This window comes from Cervus canadensis, chromosome X (genome assembly GCF_019320065.1).
Source record: "Cervus canadensis isolate Bull #8, Minnesota chromosome X, ASM1932006v1, whole genome shotgun sequence".
NCBI lineage: Eukaryota > Metazoa > Chordata > Mammalia > Artiodactyla > Cervidae > Cervus > Cervus canadensis.
In genome coordinates this window covers 131,544,503-131,567,690 of record NC_057419.1, presented here as the reverse complement: position 1 = coordinate 131,567,690, position 23,188 = coordinate 131,544,503, and the positions used below count along the sequence as shown (strand labels likewise).

The 23,188-nt window shown below is 38.0% G+C and overlaps 1 protein-coding gene across 3 annotated transcripts in view; it reads right to left on the bottom strand.

Annotated features, from left to right (window-relative positions):
* TENM1 (teneurin transmembrane protein 1) overlaps positions 1 to 23,188 on the bottom strand; it is an 891,941-nt gene that overhangs the window by 618,964 nt on the left and 249,789 nt on the right. For all 3 annotated transcript variants that reach the window (XM_043459374.1, XM_043459376.1, XM_043459375.1), the window contains one exon: positions 15,401 to 15,680. In XM_043459374.1, the coding sequence (XP_043315309.1) occupies positions 15,401 to 15,617 (217 nt within the window). In that variant the 5' untranslated portion in view covers positions 15,618 to 15,680. The remainder of the gene's footprint in view (positions 1 to 15,400; positions 15,681 to 23,188) is intronic.

The following is a 23,188-nucleotide window of genomic DNA, read 5'->3' as shown; positions in this document are numbered from 1 at the left end:
AGCAGAATAAGACTCTTCTAATCTAATTGGTTACTATGCATGACTACAATACTGAAAAAGATGGATGTTAGAAATTAGATTTTCAGCAGTACTTTTTCCTAGTAGCTCAGCTGGTAAAGAATCCGCCTGCAGTGCAGGAGACCTGGGTTTGATCTCTGAGTTGGGACTATCACCTAGAGAAGGGAACGGCTACCCACTCTAGTATTCTGGCCCTGGAGAATTCCACAGACTGTATAGTTCATAGTCCAGGGGGTCGCAAAGAGTCAGACATGACTAAGCAACTTTCAGTACTCTTTCAGTTTTAAAAAATTTTATTATCTGGTATTAACCATGTCGTTTTTAGCAGAAATATTCTCAAGAAGATCTGAAAACCATTCTCAGACGTTCCACAGCAGTTTAATTGGAGATCTTACAGTCACTGTGACAGAACCAAGAAGTTTTTGTTAAACCTGTTTCCACTATTGCTGTTGCTCATCCATATAGTTAAGTTACAAAGCAAATGGATGAGACTCTACATTTCTCAATGAACTCAGACTGACTGGTGTGGCCATAGCATGCACCCTTATTCCCATGCATAAATTTCTACTTCATTCATTTTCATGTTATTTCCAGTGACACAATTTCCTAGATCCTAAGAATGGGCAGGAAATGACTATCTGAAAATGATTGTAATTGGCATTCTGTGAGTGGAAGGCACCTGTGAAAAGATTTGACAACTGGGAATAATATTTGTGTCCCAGCAGCTTTCAGAATGATTTATGTATACAATCTCAGGTGATCCTCTGTACCACAGTAAGCAAATATTATCTTCACTTTACATAAGAGAAACAAAACCTTGTAGAAGTTACCTTATTGAAAGAAAAATTATGTCTTCAGAACTTACCTACATAGAAAAGTCTACAAGAGGAAAAAAAAAGAGTCCCTGCCCTCAAGAAGTTCACAGTTTAGCTGGTGAAATAAACAAGTTAATAGTCAATTACAATTAAGAGTGATTGGTGCTTTGGTAGGAATATGTACTGAGTGCTGTAGATCAGGGGGGAATCAAACTGAGATTTCACAGGACCAAGAAAAGCTCTCCAGGGCAGGCAGTATCCAGATGGAGGCCTGAAGGTGAAGCAGGACCTCGCCAGGTGAGGAGAGGGGAAGAGCAGGTTTATAACAATACTTGGGTCATAGATGAAAGCTGGTCCAAGTGAACCTAGGGCTCTACCAACATTTGGAATCAACAGGAGGAATTTTATCAGCTCCAAAAACCATAAAGAAATAAGGGACCACAGCGGTAGGGTTGGTAAAGTGGTATAGCTGGATGGTATACAACACAAAGGAGCAGAACTTTTGTTTTATTGAGGTTTGTTGGTTTGTAACATAAGGATTTTAGTGCTGCAGTGGGAACCGAGGTTTGTGGAGTGTGAGAAAGTAAAGAGTAGCCAAGTAGCTCTAAGAAAGTGGCTGAATGAGAAATAGTGGCCTCAGAGGAGAGTCTTGTTTGAGGCAGGATGGAAGGTATGCGGAAATGCCTGAGAGGGCTGCAGGGGAAGGGGCGTTCAAAGCTTCATTAGCTCAATTCAATGCATTCATTCTTTAAGGAAAGTTACTAAGCATTTATTCTGTAATGATGGTCTGCTAGGCTATTAAATAAAAGAGCAATTTGAATTTAGATCATTGTTACTTCAGTATTCTTTTTTCTCTTATACCATCCTGAATAATTCATCACCAAATACATCAAAACCAATATATTCAACTTTTTAATTCAATTTATAAATATTTGTTCACTATGTGTCAAATATTGCACTATATAAAAATGTCCAGTTACTGGTTAATGACATCTGGTTTTACTCCATAATCTTCAAGGACAGGACAAGGGGAAAAGGGTTTAAAGTTCTCTCTGTGGAATTCTGGTAAAAAAATGCTTAGCAGTATACATTGTCAAACACTAGAAAATGGTAGAAATTCCTTGATGCCTTCAAAATCAATAATCAATAAATACTTATTGAATGCCTCCTCTGGAAAATAATGAGTACTGAGTTGAACTCTGGTGAGACTTAGGGTATAAAGGATGAATAATTAGAATTGTTGTGCTTACACAGGGAAGAAAAAAATCAACACATTGCACTACCATAGAAGCTTGGTGACAACTGAAATAGAATCAAATTTCACAAAACTCATAGAGGGGTAGGTTTAGTGTCGTCCTGCCTGAAGGCATGTTCTCTGAAGGTCCTTGGCAGCCTTGTGATTCAATTTTAAGTGCTTTGAACTTTGATTCAGAACCTGAGTAATAAAAACTGCTTAATTGGGTTCCTTTTACAGCTTCTATTTTTTTTAAGCGTTATTTTAGCAGAAGTTCAAGTGCTCTACCAAGAGAATGACTTATGAGAGTTTGTTTCGGGTGTTGAAAAGGTAACTTTCTGATGGCACTCTTGTTGAATCTGGACATCACATAAGATTACAAATCCAGGACAACAGCCCTCCACAGTGTTCTTAGGAAGGCAGAATTCTAACAACGTGGGCTCCAAACTTTACATTGAAATGTGCATTTCAATCTGACAATATTTAAATACGTGCAAATAAGAATTGCAAATCAACCTTCTAGATCATCCTATTAGTACAGTAGAACCACAATTAAAATTCTAAATACTAGGGAGTCTCATTTAATTGAAGTTATCTCCCTCTCCATTCACCACTGGCAGTTGGCATTGATAAAGACCACAAAGTCACCTCTGAGCTTTCTGTTTCTTTATTTCTACACCGAGGCCACTCTTCACTGGCTTTTGCATCCATAGTCTAGTACAATAAGACTGGAAGTAACTGATCAGAGTAACACCCTCCTCATCACAGAAAGTCACTTACACCAATTCCTCAGCTAAATTCAACTCTACAAACTAAGGCATGGAAAAAAAAGAAAACTCACATATTTTAAACAGCTTTTTGTCAATGAATTTTAGGCTAACTGTTAACTGCAAAAGGTTTAGAACTTACATTTCAATTTTATCTAAACTTGTTATTTATGGTATGGCAAAGACTAGAAACCATTCAGACAAAACATCATATACTAAAACTATCAAATACTCTTCTATGAAAAGTAAAAGAGATACATAGCAATCAAGGTGGCCAAAATTCAAATTTGAGCCTCTTACAAATTTACCTCACCAGAAGAGAAATGCTAAGTGCAACACATTTAATAAATTCATTTGTTCAATAATATTCATCAAACACCTATAATCTGTCAAATATTGTTCTATGCTCTAAAGTTAATTCCCAAAGCATGGTGGCAGAAAAGATAGCATAGCTAGCCCACTTGTGTTTTTAAGTCAAATATCCATTCACCTGATAGATTCCACAGCCCATTGACCACATATACTGACCCCACCAATCATAGTGTGGTTTGGAGAGAACATGCTGACTGACAGACCTGGCAGGGGGTGGATATAGCAGAAATCAGCTATATTGTTCTCTGGTGTGTGTGAGGGAAACAATTTAGGAACATAGCTTGCCAGCCACTAACACTTGTCGAGCATACTTGGAACTTAGGGCTTTTGGAGTGGGAAATTATGGGAAAAATAGGAGGCATAAGTGTCCATGTATGAACTTTAGATGCTATTCCATATAGCTTCTCTTCTGTTTTTGCCTCTCCATTTTTATACATAAGTATATCTTGTTTAAGAAAATGCAATCAATAGGAAAAATTTACAGAGCCATTCCATTAAAAATTAATCTACCTCATTATTTCTTTAAATTACATATATAAATTATATAAATATAAAACTATAAATTATGTTATATACATATAAATAATGATCACAAAATATAAACATGTGTATTTACACACAGAAAATGTATAATAACATTCTGTATTTCCTGTGACTCTTATTTTTCAACACTACAGATAACTTTTTTCCAATTAGTGAATGTGATTTTGTACCCTATTTATTGATATGCCTGATATGAATACAATATTTGAGACATGTTAGCATTCAGCCTACTTGCATGTCAATGTGATAATTTTTTAAAGTGTTCTCAAAACTCTGGACTTGAACCATTACCAAGGAGACATACTTGGACTTTAGCAGCGAAACCTTATAAATGTCTTAGTTGAGGGTAGAGAAATGAATCTTACCTTAAACCTTCAAATTCTAGGAAAGGTTTGGGTGTGTCCTTATTAAATTCCTTTTATTTTTTTGCCTGTGAGCTCATTTCTAACTTCTTCCACGATATAAAAAGACACAAAGGGTCATTTGCTCAAACAGTTAAAGACTCAAGAGTAATAAAATTAAATACTTCATATGTTACAGGAAAGACTGGCACCAAAATAGCACTGCATATGGTCCAGTTTATACTGACGGGACAGCAGAATTCTCAGCTTTTAGTATAAAAGGCTTCAAATGAGAATATTTCCAAGGTTCAAGGGGATTCCAGATTTATCTTCTGTCACCTCTAGACTCTTTCAGAATTATAATGAGAAAGAAAAGTGCCAAAAATAAATAGAACTTATTTGTATATGGAGCTAGTTCTGTATCACAGATGACCAAGAAAGCAGAATAACCGTTTTCTAACAGGATGATTTCCTGACAGGACATGTTGGCATTACCTCACAGTCATTCCTTTGCAGATATTTAAAACTGCTTTTGCTGTTCACATAAATATAAAGCTACATTTTGAAAAGTCAATTCTGAAATTGTGTTCAAATCTTTGTAATAAAAGAGAATCAACACGTAACATGGATACTGTCTGAATCAATTCTATGGACCTTTCAAGATGCCACGGCTTCCCTTTTAGGTATTGAACCAAATCCATGCCCCTTCACTTCACTTTTTAGGTTTAGCAACTGCTTTCTTCTATATTTCAACAACCTCCCTTTTTCATCAATCTTCAGTAGTCTCTCTGCTTCAGCCAAGTTATCTATCATGTTTGTCATTCAAATGGTCTGACTTGCCCATGTCTGGCCTTTGAGTTAACTATATAGTAAATGGGCCCTAAAGAGTTAAAAAGGAAAAGAACAAAGCTTTTTTTTCCTGTTTTCACCACCCCCGGGGTATGTATCCCCTTTGAGTTTGCTCTGTAGCTTCTGAAGCAATTCAAACAGAGGAACCAAATTATGTACCTAAAAAGAGGACAGTTGCTTTGTTTCCCAGGGCATAGTCATCTCTGTGATGCTCAGCTAGGAAGCCAGTCTTTCACTTCAGAAATTATGTAGATCCGCAAAGGAAAATACATAATTCCACAGTGTAAAGAGTTATTTATGAAGAAAACTTCAGAATTATTCTTCATACTGTGGTGTAGGTTTTAATCTAGATTGACGAAGAAGCATTAAAGGGTTAAACATAATATTAAGCAAAGGGAGCTCAGGGATAGACAGTTGAAATGGATGAGTGTGCAGAGGTAAGAGATATTTTCGGACTGAGAGCAAAAGACCGTGCAGCCTCAAAGCTGCAAGGCTGAAGTGGTAAACTGACCCAGCTATTCCTGGATAAAGAGTGGCCATAGATAAGAGAGATTGGTCAAAGGTAAAACCACACTGTGTAATATGTCTGTAATTAGTGGTAACTATCGGAGAAGGCAACGGCACCCCACTCCAGTACTCTTGCCTGGAAAATCCCATGGACGGAGGAGCCTGGTGGGCTGCAGTCCATGGGGTCGCTGAGTCAGACACGACTGAGCGAATTCACTTTCACTTTTCACTTTCATGCATTGGAGAAGGAAATGCAACCCACTCCAGTGTTCTTGCCTGGAGAACCCCAGGGACGGGGGAGCCTGGTGGGCTGCCGTCTATGGGGTCGCACAGAGTTGGACACGACTGAAGCGACTTAGCGGCAGCAGTGGCAACTGTGTATTGTTTTATGAAGTTAGTTTAAGAATCTATATAGAAAAAAAAAAGAATCTATATAGAGAATCTATACAGAGAATTTGCTGTATAGATTAAAATCTATATAGAGAATTATATAGGACTATTTTGAAATATAACCCTTCTAGGTGAATCCTACCATTTGATAATGTCTTGGTATCTAGGAGGTGATGAATTGTGACTGATTGTGGCTACCTATATGTGTGTGTGGTTAGTCATTCAGTTGTGTCTGACTCTGCGATTCCATGGACTGTAGCCCAGCAGGCTCCTCTGTCCATGAGATTGCCTGGGCAGGAATACTGGAGTGGGTTGCCATTTCCTCTTCCAGGGGATCTTCCCGACCCAGGGAGGGGACCTGCATCTCCTGCATTGGCAGGCTGATTCTTTACTACTGAGCCACCTGGAAAGATGTGGCTACCTACACTCACAGCTTAATGATGAAGAGTAAAGGGGAGTTTTATAGCAGTGAGGACTTCTGAAGGATGCATGAAGGTGCGATTTCTATAGTGCATCACTGTAAATAGCCTTCCTCCATTTTTGCAACTATTTGGCTCCCTTCCCTTCTCCGAAGTCAGATTCCAAACTTGTGTGTACAATATGTATTTTTGTACACATCAGCCTAACTTGAAATCATTTGTATGTAGAGGTGTGTTATATAAATGTCTATATAAGGAAATATCATCTCCCTTGTCAGAAACAAAATGCAGACCATCTGTGGATTTAGCACTAGGTAGAAAACTTCCCAGTTGATGATGAGCACAGTAAATCAAGGTGACAGTGCCAAGGGAAGGTGAAATTCAGGGGCTGAGCCTTCCACCTTCAAAAGCTTTTCCTTGTAGCTTCTACTTTTAGTACTAAATCGTGTAAGATCTACGCTGCATTAGCTAGGGGGAGATGAAATTCCCTTAGCAGAGAATCTTAACCCATGGCCCACGGATACAGAAGGACTTCAAGCTTCCTGAAACCCTTGAAATACATGGCTGATGTTGTATGTATGTGCATTTTTTTTTCTGAAAAAAAGATTCAGAGCTTTAATCAGATTCTCAAAGCATTTAGTAGTCCTCTGCCCCTCTGTCCTCTACTGTGAAGAACCATTACTCTGGGCATTGGGAGATTTGACGGATTTTCAGAAGAATGGTATGATCTGATTTGTGTTTACAGAGATCACTGCTAACAATATGGAGGAGCATCTGGAGTTCCCTTTTCATTAGAAGAAGAAATTATAACATATAAAGAAAATATCCTATCTCCCTCAGATATATTACAGAGTGGAATCCCCCCAAATAAAGAATTTCCAACCTCAGTTTGGCACTCAATACTACTTGGAAATCATTATTGCAAATGAGAACAAATATTTAAAGCATGGAGTACAGTGTGGATATCATGTACTAGAGCTGCATCTAATAGTGTAGATGGAAGAACATAGGCTTTAATCAGTCATGAATTTATATTTTAGCTCTGCTATTTACTCAAGCTATGTACTTCTATTAAATAGGGGTCATGATGCTTATCTCCACATCACAGGGTTATGAGAGGGACTAAAGAAAAGCAATATGTGAACCCACTCAGCAGATTACTTGACATGTTGTTGTTTAGTTGCTCAGTCATGTCCAACTCTGGCAACCCCATTGTGCGGCCTCTTGAGCAGCCCGCCAAGCTCCTCTGTCCATGAGATTTCCCAGGCAAGAATACTAGAGCTGGTTGCCATTCCCTTCTCCAGGGGATCTTCCATACCCAGGGATCGAACCTGGGTCTCCTACATTGGCAGGTGGATTCTTTACTATCTGAACCACCAGGGAAGCCCACTTGGCATATAATGGTCAATAATATTAATTGTTGTTAATATTTCCACATCTCCATCTTCAGTCCTGCCTCACCTGAGCTGAAGATATGTATGTACATTTCATCTTGGCCAGGTTGAAAACCTCCCTTGTTACTCATATAAAGCTCTTGACTTGATGCCCACTTTCAGCAGACAGCCTTCTCTCTCCTTTATCCAAGACATGAAATTCAATGCTTGCCACTCCATTTTGGAATTTACCTCCTGTCTGAGAGGAAGCACTGAACTCTTTCAAAGCCTTTCCTTCTACCTGAGATTCTGAAATATTCTCCAATGGAGCCTTATTCCAGTCACTACACTCATTTGTACTCACTCTTCAAGTCCTTGTGATTTGGTGTCATTCTCTAAGATTATTAGAACTGTTTATCATCTTGAATGCACATTGCACAATGGAATCTTCTCAGGGATTTTTTTTTAATGCCTGGGTCCCACGACTAAAAATTTGGATTTAATTGGTCTGAGGAGCAGTGTTGGCACTGGGATTTGTAAAACCCCAGGTAATTTTAATGTCCAACTGAGGTAGAGAATCTCTGGTCCAAAGCCAGCAATGACTTTCTAACGGCTTTTTTTTTTTTTTTTTGCTTTTTCTCGATTTTCATTCTACTTGTTGATTCTGAAGTCTTTGACTGTTTAGTCACCTCTTCCCACTGGAAAGCCTCTCCCCTTCCCTTTGATTCTCCTCTGACATCTCAAGACCAGCCTTTATCTTCTACCCATTATTTTAAATTCATAGGTCTCTTGGGGTATTGTATTTGGCATTCTTTATTTCTGACTGTACATCTTCTCACTGGATGATCTTTTCTACTCTTGCTACTTCTGGAACCACCTATCTCTAGGTGATTACACACACACACACAGACACCATTTCCTTGAACTTGAGATCTAAATTTGGAGCTATGTCTGCATACAGTGATGGCAGTGGGACCTAATGTCAGACTTCCTGGGTTCCAATATCCCAGTCCTATTACTTACTATCTCTGTAATACTGGGCAAGTTATTTAGCATCTCTGATTCTCACTTTACACATCTGTAAAATAGGGATAATAATGATCCCAACCTCATAGCATATTAGGAAGATTAAATAACACAATCCATCAAAAGTACCTTACTCAGTGCCTGGTGCTTAATAAATGTTAGATGTTTCACGTATAATCATCATTATCATTCCACAAGCAGAGTACATGGTTCTAGACTCTCATAGTACTTTACATATACCACTTTTGTAACATTAATCATATAGCAGTACTGTAGCTGGTTTATATCTGCCTTCCTAAATGTCCTCTGAATTCTTGGAGGGGAAAGATTGCTTCTCGTTCATCTGTATCCTTAGAGTTTAACTTGGCAGAACTTGGCACAGATAAGCAGACCACAGGGAGGAAATAGGTTTCATCTCTCTTGCCAACTCTAATTGATTGACAATGTTTGCACAGAATACTGTGTAGATAAGGATGTGAGGCCACAGTTGGGCTCAGCAGGAAAGCGTTCCACGATTTGATTAGGGATGTTCGCGGTGCTACAGGTAGAGGGCACAGTGCATAAATGGCATGGATATTCCATAACTGTTTCAGATGCTACATAAATAACCAATTATCAATTAACTTTTCATAAACAAATGATCCTAGCTGAAAGACATGAACCAGTTGGAGTTGTTGCTAAATAACTTAGTTTTCTCTTATAGTTTAAAATTTGGGGCAGTCATTATAGATTTTTATGCTAGAAACTTGTGACAACTAGAAGCATAACATGCTTACAGCAGAAAATTCATCACAGGTGATCAAATGTGGTTGAAATTTTCATTTTACAGGCCTTGCTACATTATATTACACCTGCCATCGGTGATATTTCCCATATAAATACAGATTTGGAGACTGAATTCTTTCAAGATTTTTGTGGGAACTGTTATCCAAACTGTTTAGATATAAGCCAACAATAGTTTATACTACTGATAAGTGCTTGAAATTAGAGTCAAGATGTGCTTTTCAAACCTGGGCTTCTGTCTACACCTTGAATCCACAAGTGGCAATATTGTTTGAGCAGATTCTGCTGTGGGATGAAGTGGTTTATTAGTCAGGGGCAATGGGGAGGAAAATAATACTCATGTGTGCCCATTTATTTCAAGATGAACTTCATTCACCTAGCAAAGTACCTGGAACACTTGACACTAAATGAATGTTTAATGCATAAATGAGTAAATGAAAAAATGGATGGAAGGATGGATGGATGGATGGATGGATGGATGGATGGATGGATGGATAGATGGGAGGATAGGTGGATGGATGGATGACAGATTAGCTTTGCTTCCATGTAATCTTGGTAAACTCAGATTGGCAATTTTACTTTCTTTCCACCAGATGGCGATAATGTGAGATTTAGGTTTAGGTTTCAATACAGAAAGCAGAAAACAAACAAACAACAAACGGTGTTAGGAGAAAGAGGAGCCACAAAGGAGAGGTTAAGAAGGAAGAAATGGAATGCCTGTGTCAGGTGCAGCTCTCAGGCCTCGATCCCGTGAGATCTGTAACAGGCCTTCCTCATGCCATTGTCATGCATGGGTGACTTTCACGCATAATCACTTTTCAGTAAAGCAGCTATATTCAAAACCAATCTTATTATAAAAATCATAGGGCAATTCTCATAACCAAAATTATTATCTTTGATTTATATATCCACACATTTTCATTCATTTTATAATCATTTCTTAGTTAACTGATGCCTCACTTGGAAGTGAGGCTGCTTGCTAGCCTCACACAACTGCTAACCTGTGTGCCTCTAGGAAATGTACCCCAGCTATTAGACCTGCCAAAAATCATATAAAATAAGCTTGCCTAAGGCTCATTCATCCGATTAGCAAAGAATTGTGTGTAATATTAGATTAGTGTCCATCTCTTAATTAGAAAGCTTTTGGAAAATAAGAAAATTGGTTTTAAAATCCAGTGCTCTGTGTACATAGTGGGAGTGGGGATGGGTTCTGCTTTTTTGGCAAATAAAGATAAGAATATGAAGATTTAAAATAGGATCAAGTATTTCCTCTTATTAATATTTCCCCAAGCAAGTCCTGAATTGAATGACACAGTAAGTTCCCTAAAAAGTAGAAAAAACAAACAAGACTCAGAAATATTTCATTATAAATATTGAATATGATATAGCATATCATTTGCCCCTTACTAAAGAAAATCAGAACACAAAGGCTTTTTAAACCTCCTTGTAAAACCTTGGTCACTGAACACAAAAGAAGCTGAAAAGGCTTTTAGGGAAGCAAATGAAAGGAAACTAACCATTACTGAGTTCCTAAACACTTTCACACTTATGATCACAATTAATCCTCACAACAACTTCATGATGTACAAATGGGAGGCAGTGTAGCACAGTGAACAATGGAAACTTTGGAGTCATAGACTTGATTTCCAATGCCAACTCTTACTACTTCTTGGCTGTAAAAACCAGCAAGTTATTTCTCTCTGAGCCTCAGTTACCTCATTGGTAAACTGGAGATAACATCTCATCTCATAAGGCATTCGTGAAGAGTAAATTTAAGTATCTAGTAGAGCCCTGGAACACAGCAGGTACTATTCAAGTTTTCTTTTATTATTATTGCTACTTTTATTTTTTCTATTGTGATTATGGTATTGATGACGATGAAGTCAACTCTGCAGTCAACTTTATAGGCTCAGAGAGCTGAAGTAACTTGCTTAAGGCCGCACAGTTAGTGAGCTTAAAAGGCATCTAGCACAGTGTCTGATGCTATAGCAGGTGCCCAGTCAAACTTATGTTAACTTTCTTCTTTCCTATTTTAAAACGCAATGATTTTCTGAGAATTTTGGATGCATGAGACAAGTGCTCGGGCCTGGTGCACTGGGAAGACCCAGAGGGATCGAGTAGAGAGGGAGGTGGGAGGGGGGATCGGGATGGGGAATACATGTAAATCCATGGCTGATTCATGTCAATGTATGACAAAAACCACTACAATATTGTAAAGTAATTAGCCTCCAACTAATAAAAATAAATGGAAAAAAAAATAAATGCCTTGATTAATAAAAAAAAATGAGTCAGGTCCCCTCTAGCTAGTTTGATGCAAGATGCTACCACATGTTTGCAAAAATCAAGAACATTTTCTTATACATAAAGGTATACATGGACCAAAATAACACAGAGGATTCCAGACTTCACAAAAAAAAGGATGATCGGGGGCCCACAATTTTGCCTGATGTAGGTTAATTCATTTCTCCCCTAAAGGGACACATATGTTCCCTCCTAGGTGTCTCTAAAGATCATGAAGTCAGTGATAAGAAGACCCTAACTTTCCAAACTCTCACTTCCTGGATCTTTATACTTGACAGAAGTCAATATAACAAATGATGGTGGTAGTTAAAATAGGTCAAAAACATGTTTATTTCAGTTCATGGATGATAGATTCGGGTTTTAGTCCTTAATTTTTTTCAGGTCTCACTCTACACATTGTCCCTGGGTAATCTCATTCATCTCCAGGCATCTCCTACTATATAAGACACCAGTGAACTCAAGTCTATTTATTTCAACAGTCCAGATCTTTCCTGAAGTCTAGACACACATTAACAACTGCTTGGCAGGAAAATCCACCTGGATGTCACCCAAGCAACTTCAACCTAACATGTTCAGAAAGAAACTCATTCCCTTTCAAACCCACTCCTCCTATTTTTCTTCTCTTGGTAAATGGATCACCATCCTCCCAGTTTTCTGACTTGAAATTCAGAATCATCTTTGACTCTGTTATCTCTTTCAAACTCGACAAGTAATCAATTACTAAGGCTTATCAATTCTACCACACTAATACCTCTTGAATATGTTTCTTCACCTCTACTGATACAGCCAGAGTTTAGACATTCATCACCATCCTTAGCCTGGGCTAATTCAGTGGCTTCATAGATTGTCTCCCTGCATCCAATTTCCCCCAATTGCAATCAATCTTCTACACTGCTGCTTACACATCTACAATACTCTTCTACACTTCTCATCCAAAAAATTGTAAGTCATCAGGAAATTCTCTATTACTTAAAAGCTTTTTTAAAAATGTGTAAAGGAAAAAAAGGAACTCCTAACTTGGGCGTGGAAGACATTCTGTGATCTGATGCCAATGCACCAATTTTCATATTGAAATTTTCATCATGCTAAGTCTTTTCATGATTTTATGCTTTTGCACCTGCTAACCTACCCTCTGGGCTTCCCTGAGAGCTCAGTTGGTAAAGAATCTGCCTGCAATGCAGGATACCTGGGTTCAATTCCTGGGTGGGGAAGATCCACTGGAAAAGAACCTGCCTCCTTGGAATGTCCTTTTCCTGAGTGTGTGTGTGTGTGCACACACGTGTGTACAATCAGTCATGTCCAACTCTTTGTGACCCCATGGACGGTAACTCACCAGGTTCTTCTGTCCATTGGATTTCCCAGGCAAGAATACTGGAGTAGGTTGCCATTTCTTCCTCCAGGGGATCTTCCCCACCCAGGGATCGAACCTGCATCTCCTGTATTAGCAGGCTAATTCTTACCATCATACCACCTGGGAAACCCTCGCCCTTTTCCTGGTAAACTCTTATTCAAATGTGAAAAAATTGATCAAATATCACTTTTCTATGGACCCTGCTTCACCCATGTACTTCCATAGTGCTTTATTTATCTGTAAATGTACCTGCTACATTTAAGTGTAATGATTTGTCAGATGTCTATTTTCTCCACAACATTATGGGTTTCCTACAAGCGGAAACTATCATGGTCATCTACATCCCAAGCATCTGACTTGAAGCCTGACACATAGCAAGTGCTCAATAAAAGCTTATTGAATAATAATAGGCTATTAAAGAGAAATTAGGATGACATTTTAGAAGACAAACCTTCTCTCATCTCAAAATTTATTTTAAGAACAATGCACACAGACAAAATCTGGCTAGGTCTTTATACTGACTCGATATAAAATCGCTTATATTTTTAGAACAAACAGTCACTAGAAGTGCATTCTTATTAAAATTCACAACTTTATTAGGTCAAGCACTCTATACACTGATTCTATAAGCCACAACTCACAATTATAAGTTCATATTTTGTAAAGACAATCTTATAGAGAAATATTAATGGTAATTACACATTGCTTAAAGCATAGTAGAGCCAAAAAATTTCCCATATGAAAATATTTCCTAATTTTCAGTTATGCAGAAGAAAAAAATTACTCATAACAAAGTTGCAGTCTTCAGCAGACTAAACAGGGAAGACTAAAATGAAGTTCTTGAAAAGACAGACATAAAACTTTTACCAAGTATGTTAAGAGCTAAAACATTAGTGCTTTCTTGCATTTCTTTTTCCTGGGGATGGTCTCGCTCCCTGTCTCCTGTACAATGTCACAAACCTCCGTCCATAGAGTGTCCCTTGGACTGTGAGGAGATTCAACCAGTCCATCCTGAAGGAGATCAGTCCTGGGTGTTCATTGGAAGGACTGATGTTGAAGCTGAAACTCCAATACTTTGGCCACCTGATGTGAAGAGCTGACCCATTTGAAAAGACCCTGATGCTGGGAAAGATTGAGGGCAGGAGGAGAAGGGGATGACAGAGGATGAGATGGTTGGATGGCATCACCAACTCAATGGACATGAGTTTGAGTAAACTCCCGGAGTTGGTCATGGACAGGGAGGCCTGGCGTGCTACAGTCCACGGGGTCACAAAGAGTGGAACACAACTGAGTGACTGAACTGAACTGAACTGAAAACATTAGTAACATAGTTAATATAAATATTTAGTGTATATCTAAATGTTGGTATGAATATCTTAAATTTTGGCTCAATTTAAAATTTTTCTAATGTAAGATTCCAATAAAACAATTTTCATTTGTAATAATCTTTCATGGTCTGTGGTGGTCCCTGAGAATTTGCATTTCTAACAAGTCAGTAGGTGATTCTGCTGCTGGTGGACCAGGGTCCATGCTTTGAGAACCATTGATCTAGATAATCAAATCATTTTAAAAAAAAATCTCCACACAGACTTATTGTTTTTTTAAAAAAAGTAATCAGTGCCAACATCAGCATCTCTTTTTTTTCCTATGAAGTGAAAATGGGGTCTAATACCACTTCTCTATCATCTGAAAAGAAATAGGGAAATCATAGTTCTATCTACCTGTTTTCTACTTATTAGAAACTATCTTGCCAATCCACAATTGAGAAACTAAGGTTGTCCAAAGGATATGTCCCACATCACGGCTGTGGTAGAGGGGATTCCAACCATTTCTTACCTTCCCTTTGGACTGTGCTGCACAAGGTCTCAGCGTTCTGTCGACAGACTTTCTGGACCTTTGCTTGGTAGTCTCCACTAACCTTTTTACAGCTCTTTTAGATGCCGAAGATTTATTTGAGACTTTCGTCCCATATAGGCAATGGCTTGAAAAGCACTTAGCTGTTTACTTTTCATCTTACTATAAATTATTTATTTTTCAGTCTGTAAATGGCTATTTGTAGGATTAGGCAAATTTTGAATGTTCTGATAAGAGGATTGTTGCATGCAAACTCATGCATAATCCGTAAAAAGCACATGTAACCTACAACCACAGTTAGGATTGGCACATGAAACAGATTCACTAAGCATATGTAAGAAGTACGAATTATTAACCCATTAACATCAGCAAATTTGTTTCCGAAACATAAGTTTATGCATACAACCATTCCCTAGTGAGAAATCATATTCGCTATAAAAATCCAATAAAAACATACCTTGGGTAGATTTCTCGACTTCTTTTCTTGTCCTACTCTGGCTATTGTAATTCATCCTCAGCTCTTGGTTATATTCATGCAGAGTTTCTCTGGAGTTGTATGACTGTCTTGGTTTTCTTCCATCTTCACTCTCATCGGAAGAACTGGTATAAGCTAGGTCCATTTCATGCTTGACTTTTGACAGAGGCTGGTAGGGTTTGCAGTCTGTTTGCTCCATCTCTGATGAAGCAAGCTCCGTTTCATGAAAAAAGGAAGAGGAACTCCTTCAGTGTAAGCAGTCCTGAAAGAGGGATGGAAAAACACAAGCTTGCTTAGATTTGTCCTTTTGCAAGAAAATGCATCTGGCAGATTCACAATTGCTCCTGATAATACTATCAAAGGAGGGGAGCCAAAGACAAACTGCATGACATGAAACTAGCCTGGGGCAATAATAACACTGTGTTCCATGCATACTTCATCAAGCATTTAGGATTAAGCTGGAGGTAGCAGTATCAGAAAATACTTAAGGTTAAAAAGAGACAGCCTTCAAAAATATTTGTAATGGAAAGCAAATAAAGGACTGTGTTGTTCTGTGGTGTGTGCATGTTTTTAATGCTAAAGTCTGTGGTCAGATTAAAAAGTATATATAAGATTTGAAAGTGGCCAGAAGTACAAATATTAACCCAGCACATCCTACATTTGACATGAAAACTGGTAAGAGAACTACATTCAGAAAAAAACACGTTCTTGCCTCTGGTTTAATATTGCATTTAAGAAAGGGGCTCCGAGGAAGAGAATGAATCTGAGTTAGAGAGGCTCATGAAATAAAGTGTCCTTAAGGGGGACTGAGCTCTTTGTGTTCATATTGTGGCTTCTGCGCCTCGGGCTTGCAGAGCATTTTTAATGAGTTAGGTGGTGGTAAATTTTTGTTCTTCATAGTACCAAGAGGATATAAACAGCACTTCTAGTGAGTATACTGGTGTAGAAACAGCAGGATCTAAATCGGCTTTAGAAATAGAAATTTAAAACTTCATGATAAATCATTGAAAGAAATCCCCTTCCCCACAGAACGCTGAGCTAGGAGTCATAAGGCTCTTAAGACCAGAAGAGGCATTATCCCCCTTACTGAGCACAGAGCAGTTTGAGAAGCTCAAACGCCATCTGAGATGTCAAAGTCTTCTGAGAAGTTTTAAGTCCTGTAAACATGTGCTTATTTTCATTCTGTATGTTCTTTTATCATCATTTTCCTGCACTCTTGCAACTTTGCAACTTGGTCCTTTCATACAATGTTAAAGCAACTTCGCTTGAAACCAAACAAAGCCATGATTTTATTTTGCAGTGAAAATGACTCCCTGATTTTTCTTCAGCTCTTCACCATATGCATTTTCAAAGAAATCGACTGACATCTGGATGGTGGCTCCTTTGTCACCTACAGTATCTCACTTTTGGGAATTTCTATCACATGTATAGCAAAAAGAACATTGAAATCACTCTGTAAAGCCGATAGATTGACTGATGAGCATTCAAAGGTACACAATGTTTTGTAGCATGAACAGTTTCACTAGTTGGGGCCTTATTTCCCTAACCACATATTAAGGTCCTTGAAGGCAGACTCTGAGTCTTATGCATCTTTATACCCCATACCACTTAGCACTCTAGGCACATACACAGTAAAAACTATTTAACTCCTGAACCTACAAATTCCATAAGTGGTCTATGGAGGCACCTTCTTTGCTTGAATTGACATCAGAGCTGAGCATCCTTGGAGAGAAAGCAGATAAGTGAATATATACTGGTAATTCAGCAACAATCTAAGTTCGTGCTATCTTACATACTGAATCTAAAATCCTCAATTCACAGCTCCAGCCTAGGTCCCTCCCCTGTGCCACAGACTTTATCCAACAGCTTTCTCAATGTGTCTACTTAGATATCTAAAAGGTATCTCAAATGTATTGTGTTCAAAACTGAGCTCCTGATTCCCACCCCTTCCCTACACTTTTCTTTCATAGTCTTCTCTTTCTTGGTAAAAGGCAGCTTCATTATTCTGTTTGCTCAAGCCACAGACTCTGAAGTCATGCTTGATTCCCATCTTTCACATCCCACATACAATCCATCAGTTCATCCTGCTGGTACTACCTTTGAAATATATCCAGAATCCAAAGGCATCCTCTACTTCCCCACTACCACACCAGAATTATTGCCAAAGCCTCCTAATTGATCCCCTGGTTTACACCATTGCTCCGTTATAGCACATTCCTCACACTCCAGCCAGAATGAAGCTTTTAAATCTAAGTCATATCATCTGGTTTTGGCTCAAAAGCATTATTGGCACCTTCAGTTCAGTTCAGTCACTCAGTCATGTCCTTTAAAATAAAAGCTGAAATTCTTACAATGAGCTAGGTGGACTCCTACAATGTCCACCTCTCCCCACCCTAACCTCTCCAAACTCATCCTCTGATATTTCTTTCTATGTCACCCACTCCAGATGTATTGGGTTGGCCAAAAAGCTTGTTTGGGTTTTCATAAAGTGTTATGGAAAAACCTGAATGAAGTTTTTGGCAAACCCAATATTAGCCTCCTTGCTGTTTCTGAAAATACCAGGCACAATTCCACCTCAGGGCCTTTGCAACCTCTCACTGTAAACCACTAAAAAAATGTCATTTCTCATCCTCCTTCCTGTCGTTCATAGAACTTGTCACTAAATGGTATACCGTAGATTTTATTTGTTTATTGTCTGCCACCAGTCTCTCCCATCGAAAATGTAACCTCCATGAAAGTGGATATTTTTATCTGTTCTATTCATTTCTATATTTCTAAAATGAGCACAGTGCCTTGCATATAATACACATTTGATCGATATCCGCCAAATGAATTGAATAAACCAATGTCGAGACTTACAGACGGGGCTAGAGAAAATGTAGAAATGAAGAGACCATAGTCTCTACACCCAAGGAACTCACAGGTGTAATATAAGTGATAACAAACAACTCTACTACAAAGTAGAATGGAATAACTCACTAAAAACAAAACAAAGTACTATCTAAGCATCAAAGATGGAGGTATGGGGAAAGGACTGCTTATTTGTTCACCACTACCACCATCATTACAACCACTGAAATTCCAATGAGCATCTAAGGCCAATTTTAATCTCTTTCTTTTCAGGTTCCCATAGCATGTTCTTCAGAAGGTACACAGTTTTCTGGATTTTAGGTCTTGAAAGTGAAAGTGAAAATATTAGTTGCTCAGTCATGTCTGACTCTTTGCTGCTCCATGGATTGTAGTCTGCCAGGTTCCTCTGCCCATGGAATTCTCTAGGCAAGAATACTGAAGTGGGTTGCCATTCCCTTCTCCAGGGGATCTTCCTGATCAAATCCTGGGTCTCCTGCTTTACAGGCAGATTCCTGGTGGTCTGAGCCACCAGGGAAGCCCCTTGATTTAGCTGCAAACAGTGCACGGTGACAAATGTACCAACAACAGACTTCTGAGATGCATCATTGCAGCTGAAGATTGGACATTCACCCAGAAAAGGAGACATCAGTAACATTTATTTCACTTTATTTTAACCAACACATACAGTTCTTTGTTCATTAAAGACTGAAAGTTTACTGAGCAGGGGTGGAGAGCTATTTTCCACATAAGGTAATTGATTGGAAAAATATAAGAATCTTATAATTAAAAATAATAATAAAATGTTTAATAAAATGTCATAATATGGAGATAAATAGGTACTGATCTACTTTCTAAACACACTTCCCAACTCTTACTTGCTCTTTCAGTGAAGTCTTTGGTTCACTCTGCCTGGGATTAACATAGCAGAGATATGGTCAAAATAATGCTCCCTGTTAAGTCTCAGTTGGTTATAAACTTACACCACTCAAATCTGTCAATTTAAATTTAAAAATGAAAACCATTTCACTTCTAATGCCTAACATTGTGTTCTGGTTACTATGATTTATCATGTTAAAATCTCCTCTATTTTTACGTATAGAAATTTAGACATTCTTCTTTCCCTCAGTTTATGTTTTTGCAACATGAAAATGAGATGAGGAGAGAGAGTGAGATGCCTATATCCATTTTGAACCATTCTTAATGTTCTCATCACAGCTACTCACAGCTGTAATCATTGAGTATCCCCTGGAAACAATCTTACACCACAAATTGGTAAAAAAAAAAAAAAAACAACAAGAGAAAATAATCCTTCCCTGCTCCCTGACCCTCAACCACAATTTCTTATCTTAAAATTTACATCAATGGACCCAGGTGGCAGAAAATACATTCCAATTCTCTAGACACATGATATGGAGGCATCTATAACTGTGTGCCTAGAGCTGTGAAAGTATATAATAGAGATTTACCCAGGTCTTGAGAGACAGAGCTTGACATTACTCACAACTGGTTTACCTTTTGAAAATAAAAAGTGATAAAACATTAAGAAAAAAATTAATATTTTAAATGTAACAAAGTTTGAAAACACAATACATCTGAAAAGATGCTGTTCTAAATATGCCATGGTAAAGAAAATGCTCATATTTGCTTTATTGACTTTTTCATTCAGTGCTCAACATGGCATCCTGGAGGGCCACTGACAAGCCAATGTCATTTAGACATGATGATGATATTGTCAACTCATAGAAAAACCAAATGTATATATAATGCAATTCACAGCAAAATAATTTTTAATTTCTTGATTAGTTTGATGAATAATAAACTTAAAAAAGCAACTGTGTAGGTAAAACACATGCTCCTATGTAACAGACTAAAAAAAAAGAAGTCAATTATCTTTCCTGCTGCAGAAGATTCATTTTGATAGATCACATGGTATAAATTCAAATGTCACCACCTGTGGTTTACCCTTGTGTTTTTCACTTTCTACTTGCTAACAAGATAAACTCCAAGGTGACTTCAGAGGAGACCCAAGGAGGTTCTATGTTTATTTCTTTAGTCACCATAAGGCTAGGGAGAGACAACTTGGTGTAGGGAAATTACTGGCCTTGCAATGGTAGGATTATCACAACCACAACGAAAGCAGCAGCAGCCACAGCAGTAACTACCTCACAGCAGGTATCACGCCTACCAGTCACTGTCCTAAATGCTTTGCACATATTAAATCTTTTCATTCTTACAGCACCCTATGAAGTAGGTACTATTTTTATAGCCATTCTATAAAGAAAACCAAGGAACAGAGCAGTTAGGTGACTTGCCCAAGGTCACACAGCTAGTAACTAGCAGTACAGCTGAAATTTCAATTCATACAATCTGTCTCCAAAGACCATACTCCATCACTGTTCCACTTTGTCTTTCAGAAGAATACTGGGAAGAGTGGCCTAAGGTACACAACCCTCCCCTCTCTTGGAGCCCCTAGTTTATCTGAAGGTCATAGGAGATTAGATTATCTCAAAGAGCTCCTCCAACTCTAAAATCTCATGACTGCATATGAAACCGAAGGGAAGTTTAGATCGATTGTCCCAAAAACTGGTGGGTATATTCAAAGCCAACTTTGCATTCCCCTCCCCTCAGCTCCCTTTTCTTCCTTTCCTGTCCCTTTCCCCAACCCTTCACACTCACTCCAGTCTACTACAGGCTAGTGTAAGTAAACTATTGCTTTTGAATCCATGGGTCTGTGTATATATCTATGTGCTGAGCATAACCTCCCTTCCTCTTTATCTCTTCTGTTATCTTATTTCCATAGTTTGTTCTTTAACATATGGCTGCCCTCTCATATTGGAAAACAGATCTGTCCTACTCATAGGAACTGTTCACAAGTTTGGGCTTTCACTAAAAAGGCTCACTCCACCCTAGAGAAAACAACAAAAAACATTACCCAAGGAAAACAGGCCTTCTTAGCACACCAGACAAGAGGAATGAGAGTACCACATGCCTGGAGAATACCTAGCAAAGGGGGATAGTACTCTTTGGAATTATTACAATAATTTGTCTTTAATAACGACCTTTTATTTTAATGCAGACTGACTGATTCAGAAAACATTGGACTTAGGAAGTGAATGTGAACTCCTGGCTGATTCTTCTCTCACCTTTCTTTGTTTTTCTTAAGCAAACACTTAAGTACTGAACTGTCATGGGGGGTGGGAATAGCTTTAAAAGTAGCATGATTGCTTGAGGGAGAAAGCTCCCCTATAATCTTACCAGCCAGTAAGAGTTACTGCTGTCCCTCTGGCCCATTTCCTTACAGTCCTAATGTACACATATATTTTTTTCATGTTCTTTACTTCTCTGTAGATGTTTTTTGCATGTTTCTGTAGATTTGTGTAATGATCATTTTTAATGGCAGTATAGTATGGATGTATCATAATTTACACACCCATTCCCCTATTACTGGGTATTTATATTCTTCCCTTTCTATTTACAAGTATTATAACCAGAGCCATATAAAAATAACATGAACATCTTCAATATTTTTTATTATTTCCTTAGGGTAGATTCCAAGAAGTTGAATTAATGAGCCAAAAGGTTTGAACATTTCTGTGGCTTTGGAGGACTGTAATGATTTACACTGCTGTCAGCAACATGTGGGAACACTCTTCTTCAGCTGTACCCTGATCAACTTTGAGTATTTCTTTTAAATGTTTATTTGAAATAAATAAATGAAAGGATCTTCTTCCTTTAATTCGCATTTCCTTGATTATTAGTGAGGCTGGACATTTTCTCTGCATGTGTTTTCTAGTTCTGTTTTCTCTCTTGTGAACTATTTATGGTTTTTGTGTCTTTATCGACTGGGGACCTTACTGAGTTTTTTAAAAATTAAACTATATTGGTACAATAAAGGAAATAAATTAAGCCTTTATAATATTTGCTGAAACTATCTTTCATAGTTTGCTGTTTGCCCTTTTCATTTTTCCCCTTTTTAGATGAAGGAACATTATCCTAAGAAGAAAGCAGATCAGTGGCTGGACAGAAATCAGTTGCTTTAGATGTTTTATAAAAATATGACAAACTTGATAAAAGTAAGAGTCTTTCTGAAAACAATTTGTTAGTATCTAATTACACTCCAACTGTTTGACTGCCTTCACTTACTTATATACCAAATAAATTCTAGTTTGATTGAATTATATTATTTCTTTAAAAAATACCTATCAATGTGTGTATGATGATATCATATGACTTTTGTTACGGAATTGGCCAAGTATTATGGGGTTTCAAGGATACTGTAATAACATTCTAGTAAATAAAAAGAGAAGTAAATCATCATTTTTCAGGAGACAGGCTGAGAATTTTATGTACTGCATATGGATCTTCTTATCCAGGAAATGATACCTGTAGAACTAGACTGCTTTTGTGGTATATAGATATTCTGTTATATCAGAGATAGCACTCAAGAGTTGAAATTCTGTCTACTTGTATTGGTTTACATGAGCTTGTTTAACCTGTTTTATTAGTGCTTTCAAAATCTTAAAATGGGAGCATGAAAGGTCCCTTCTGGAAAAATATTCCTCCGAAACAACTGATTTGACTCAGTTGTGAGAACAGCTGCGGTGGATTTCCTCATAGCACCCCGGCAGGTGCTTTAGGCCATTTTGAAAGAGAAAAATGAAAGTCATTTAATTCCACAACTAAATAGTGATGATTAATTAATCTCACATCTCTTCCTGTATAGGCTCTGTTTCCCGCCCCACCCCACCCCCCAGCTTCTTGTGTCTATTTGTTTTCATTATTTTTGGATAACAACTCTAAACATTTTTATGGATACAGATGCTAGAAGACATGAGACAAGCAGGGAGACAGAATGAAAAAGCTGGTGTTGCTTCCAGGCTCGACAAAAACACTCTAACCTGGAAAATGATTTTAAAAGAA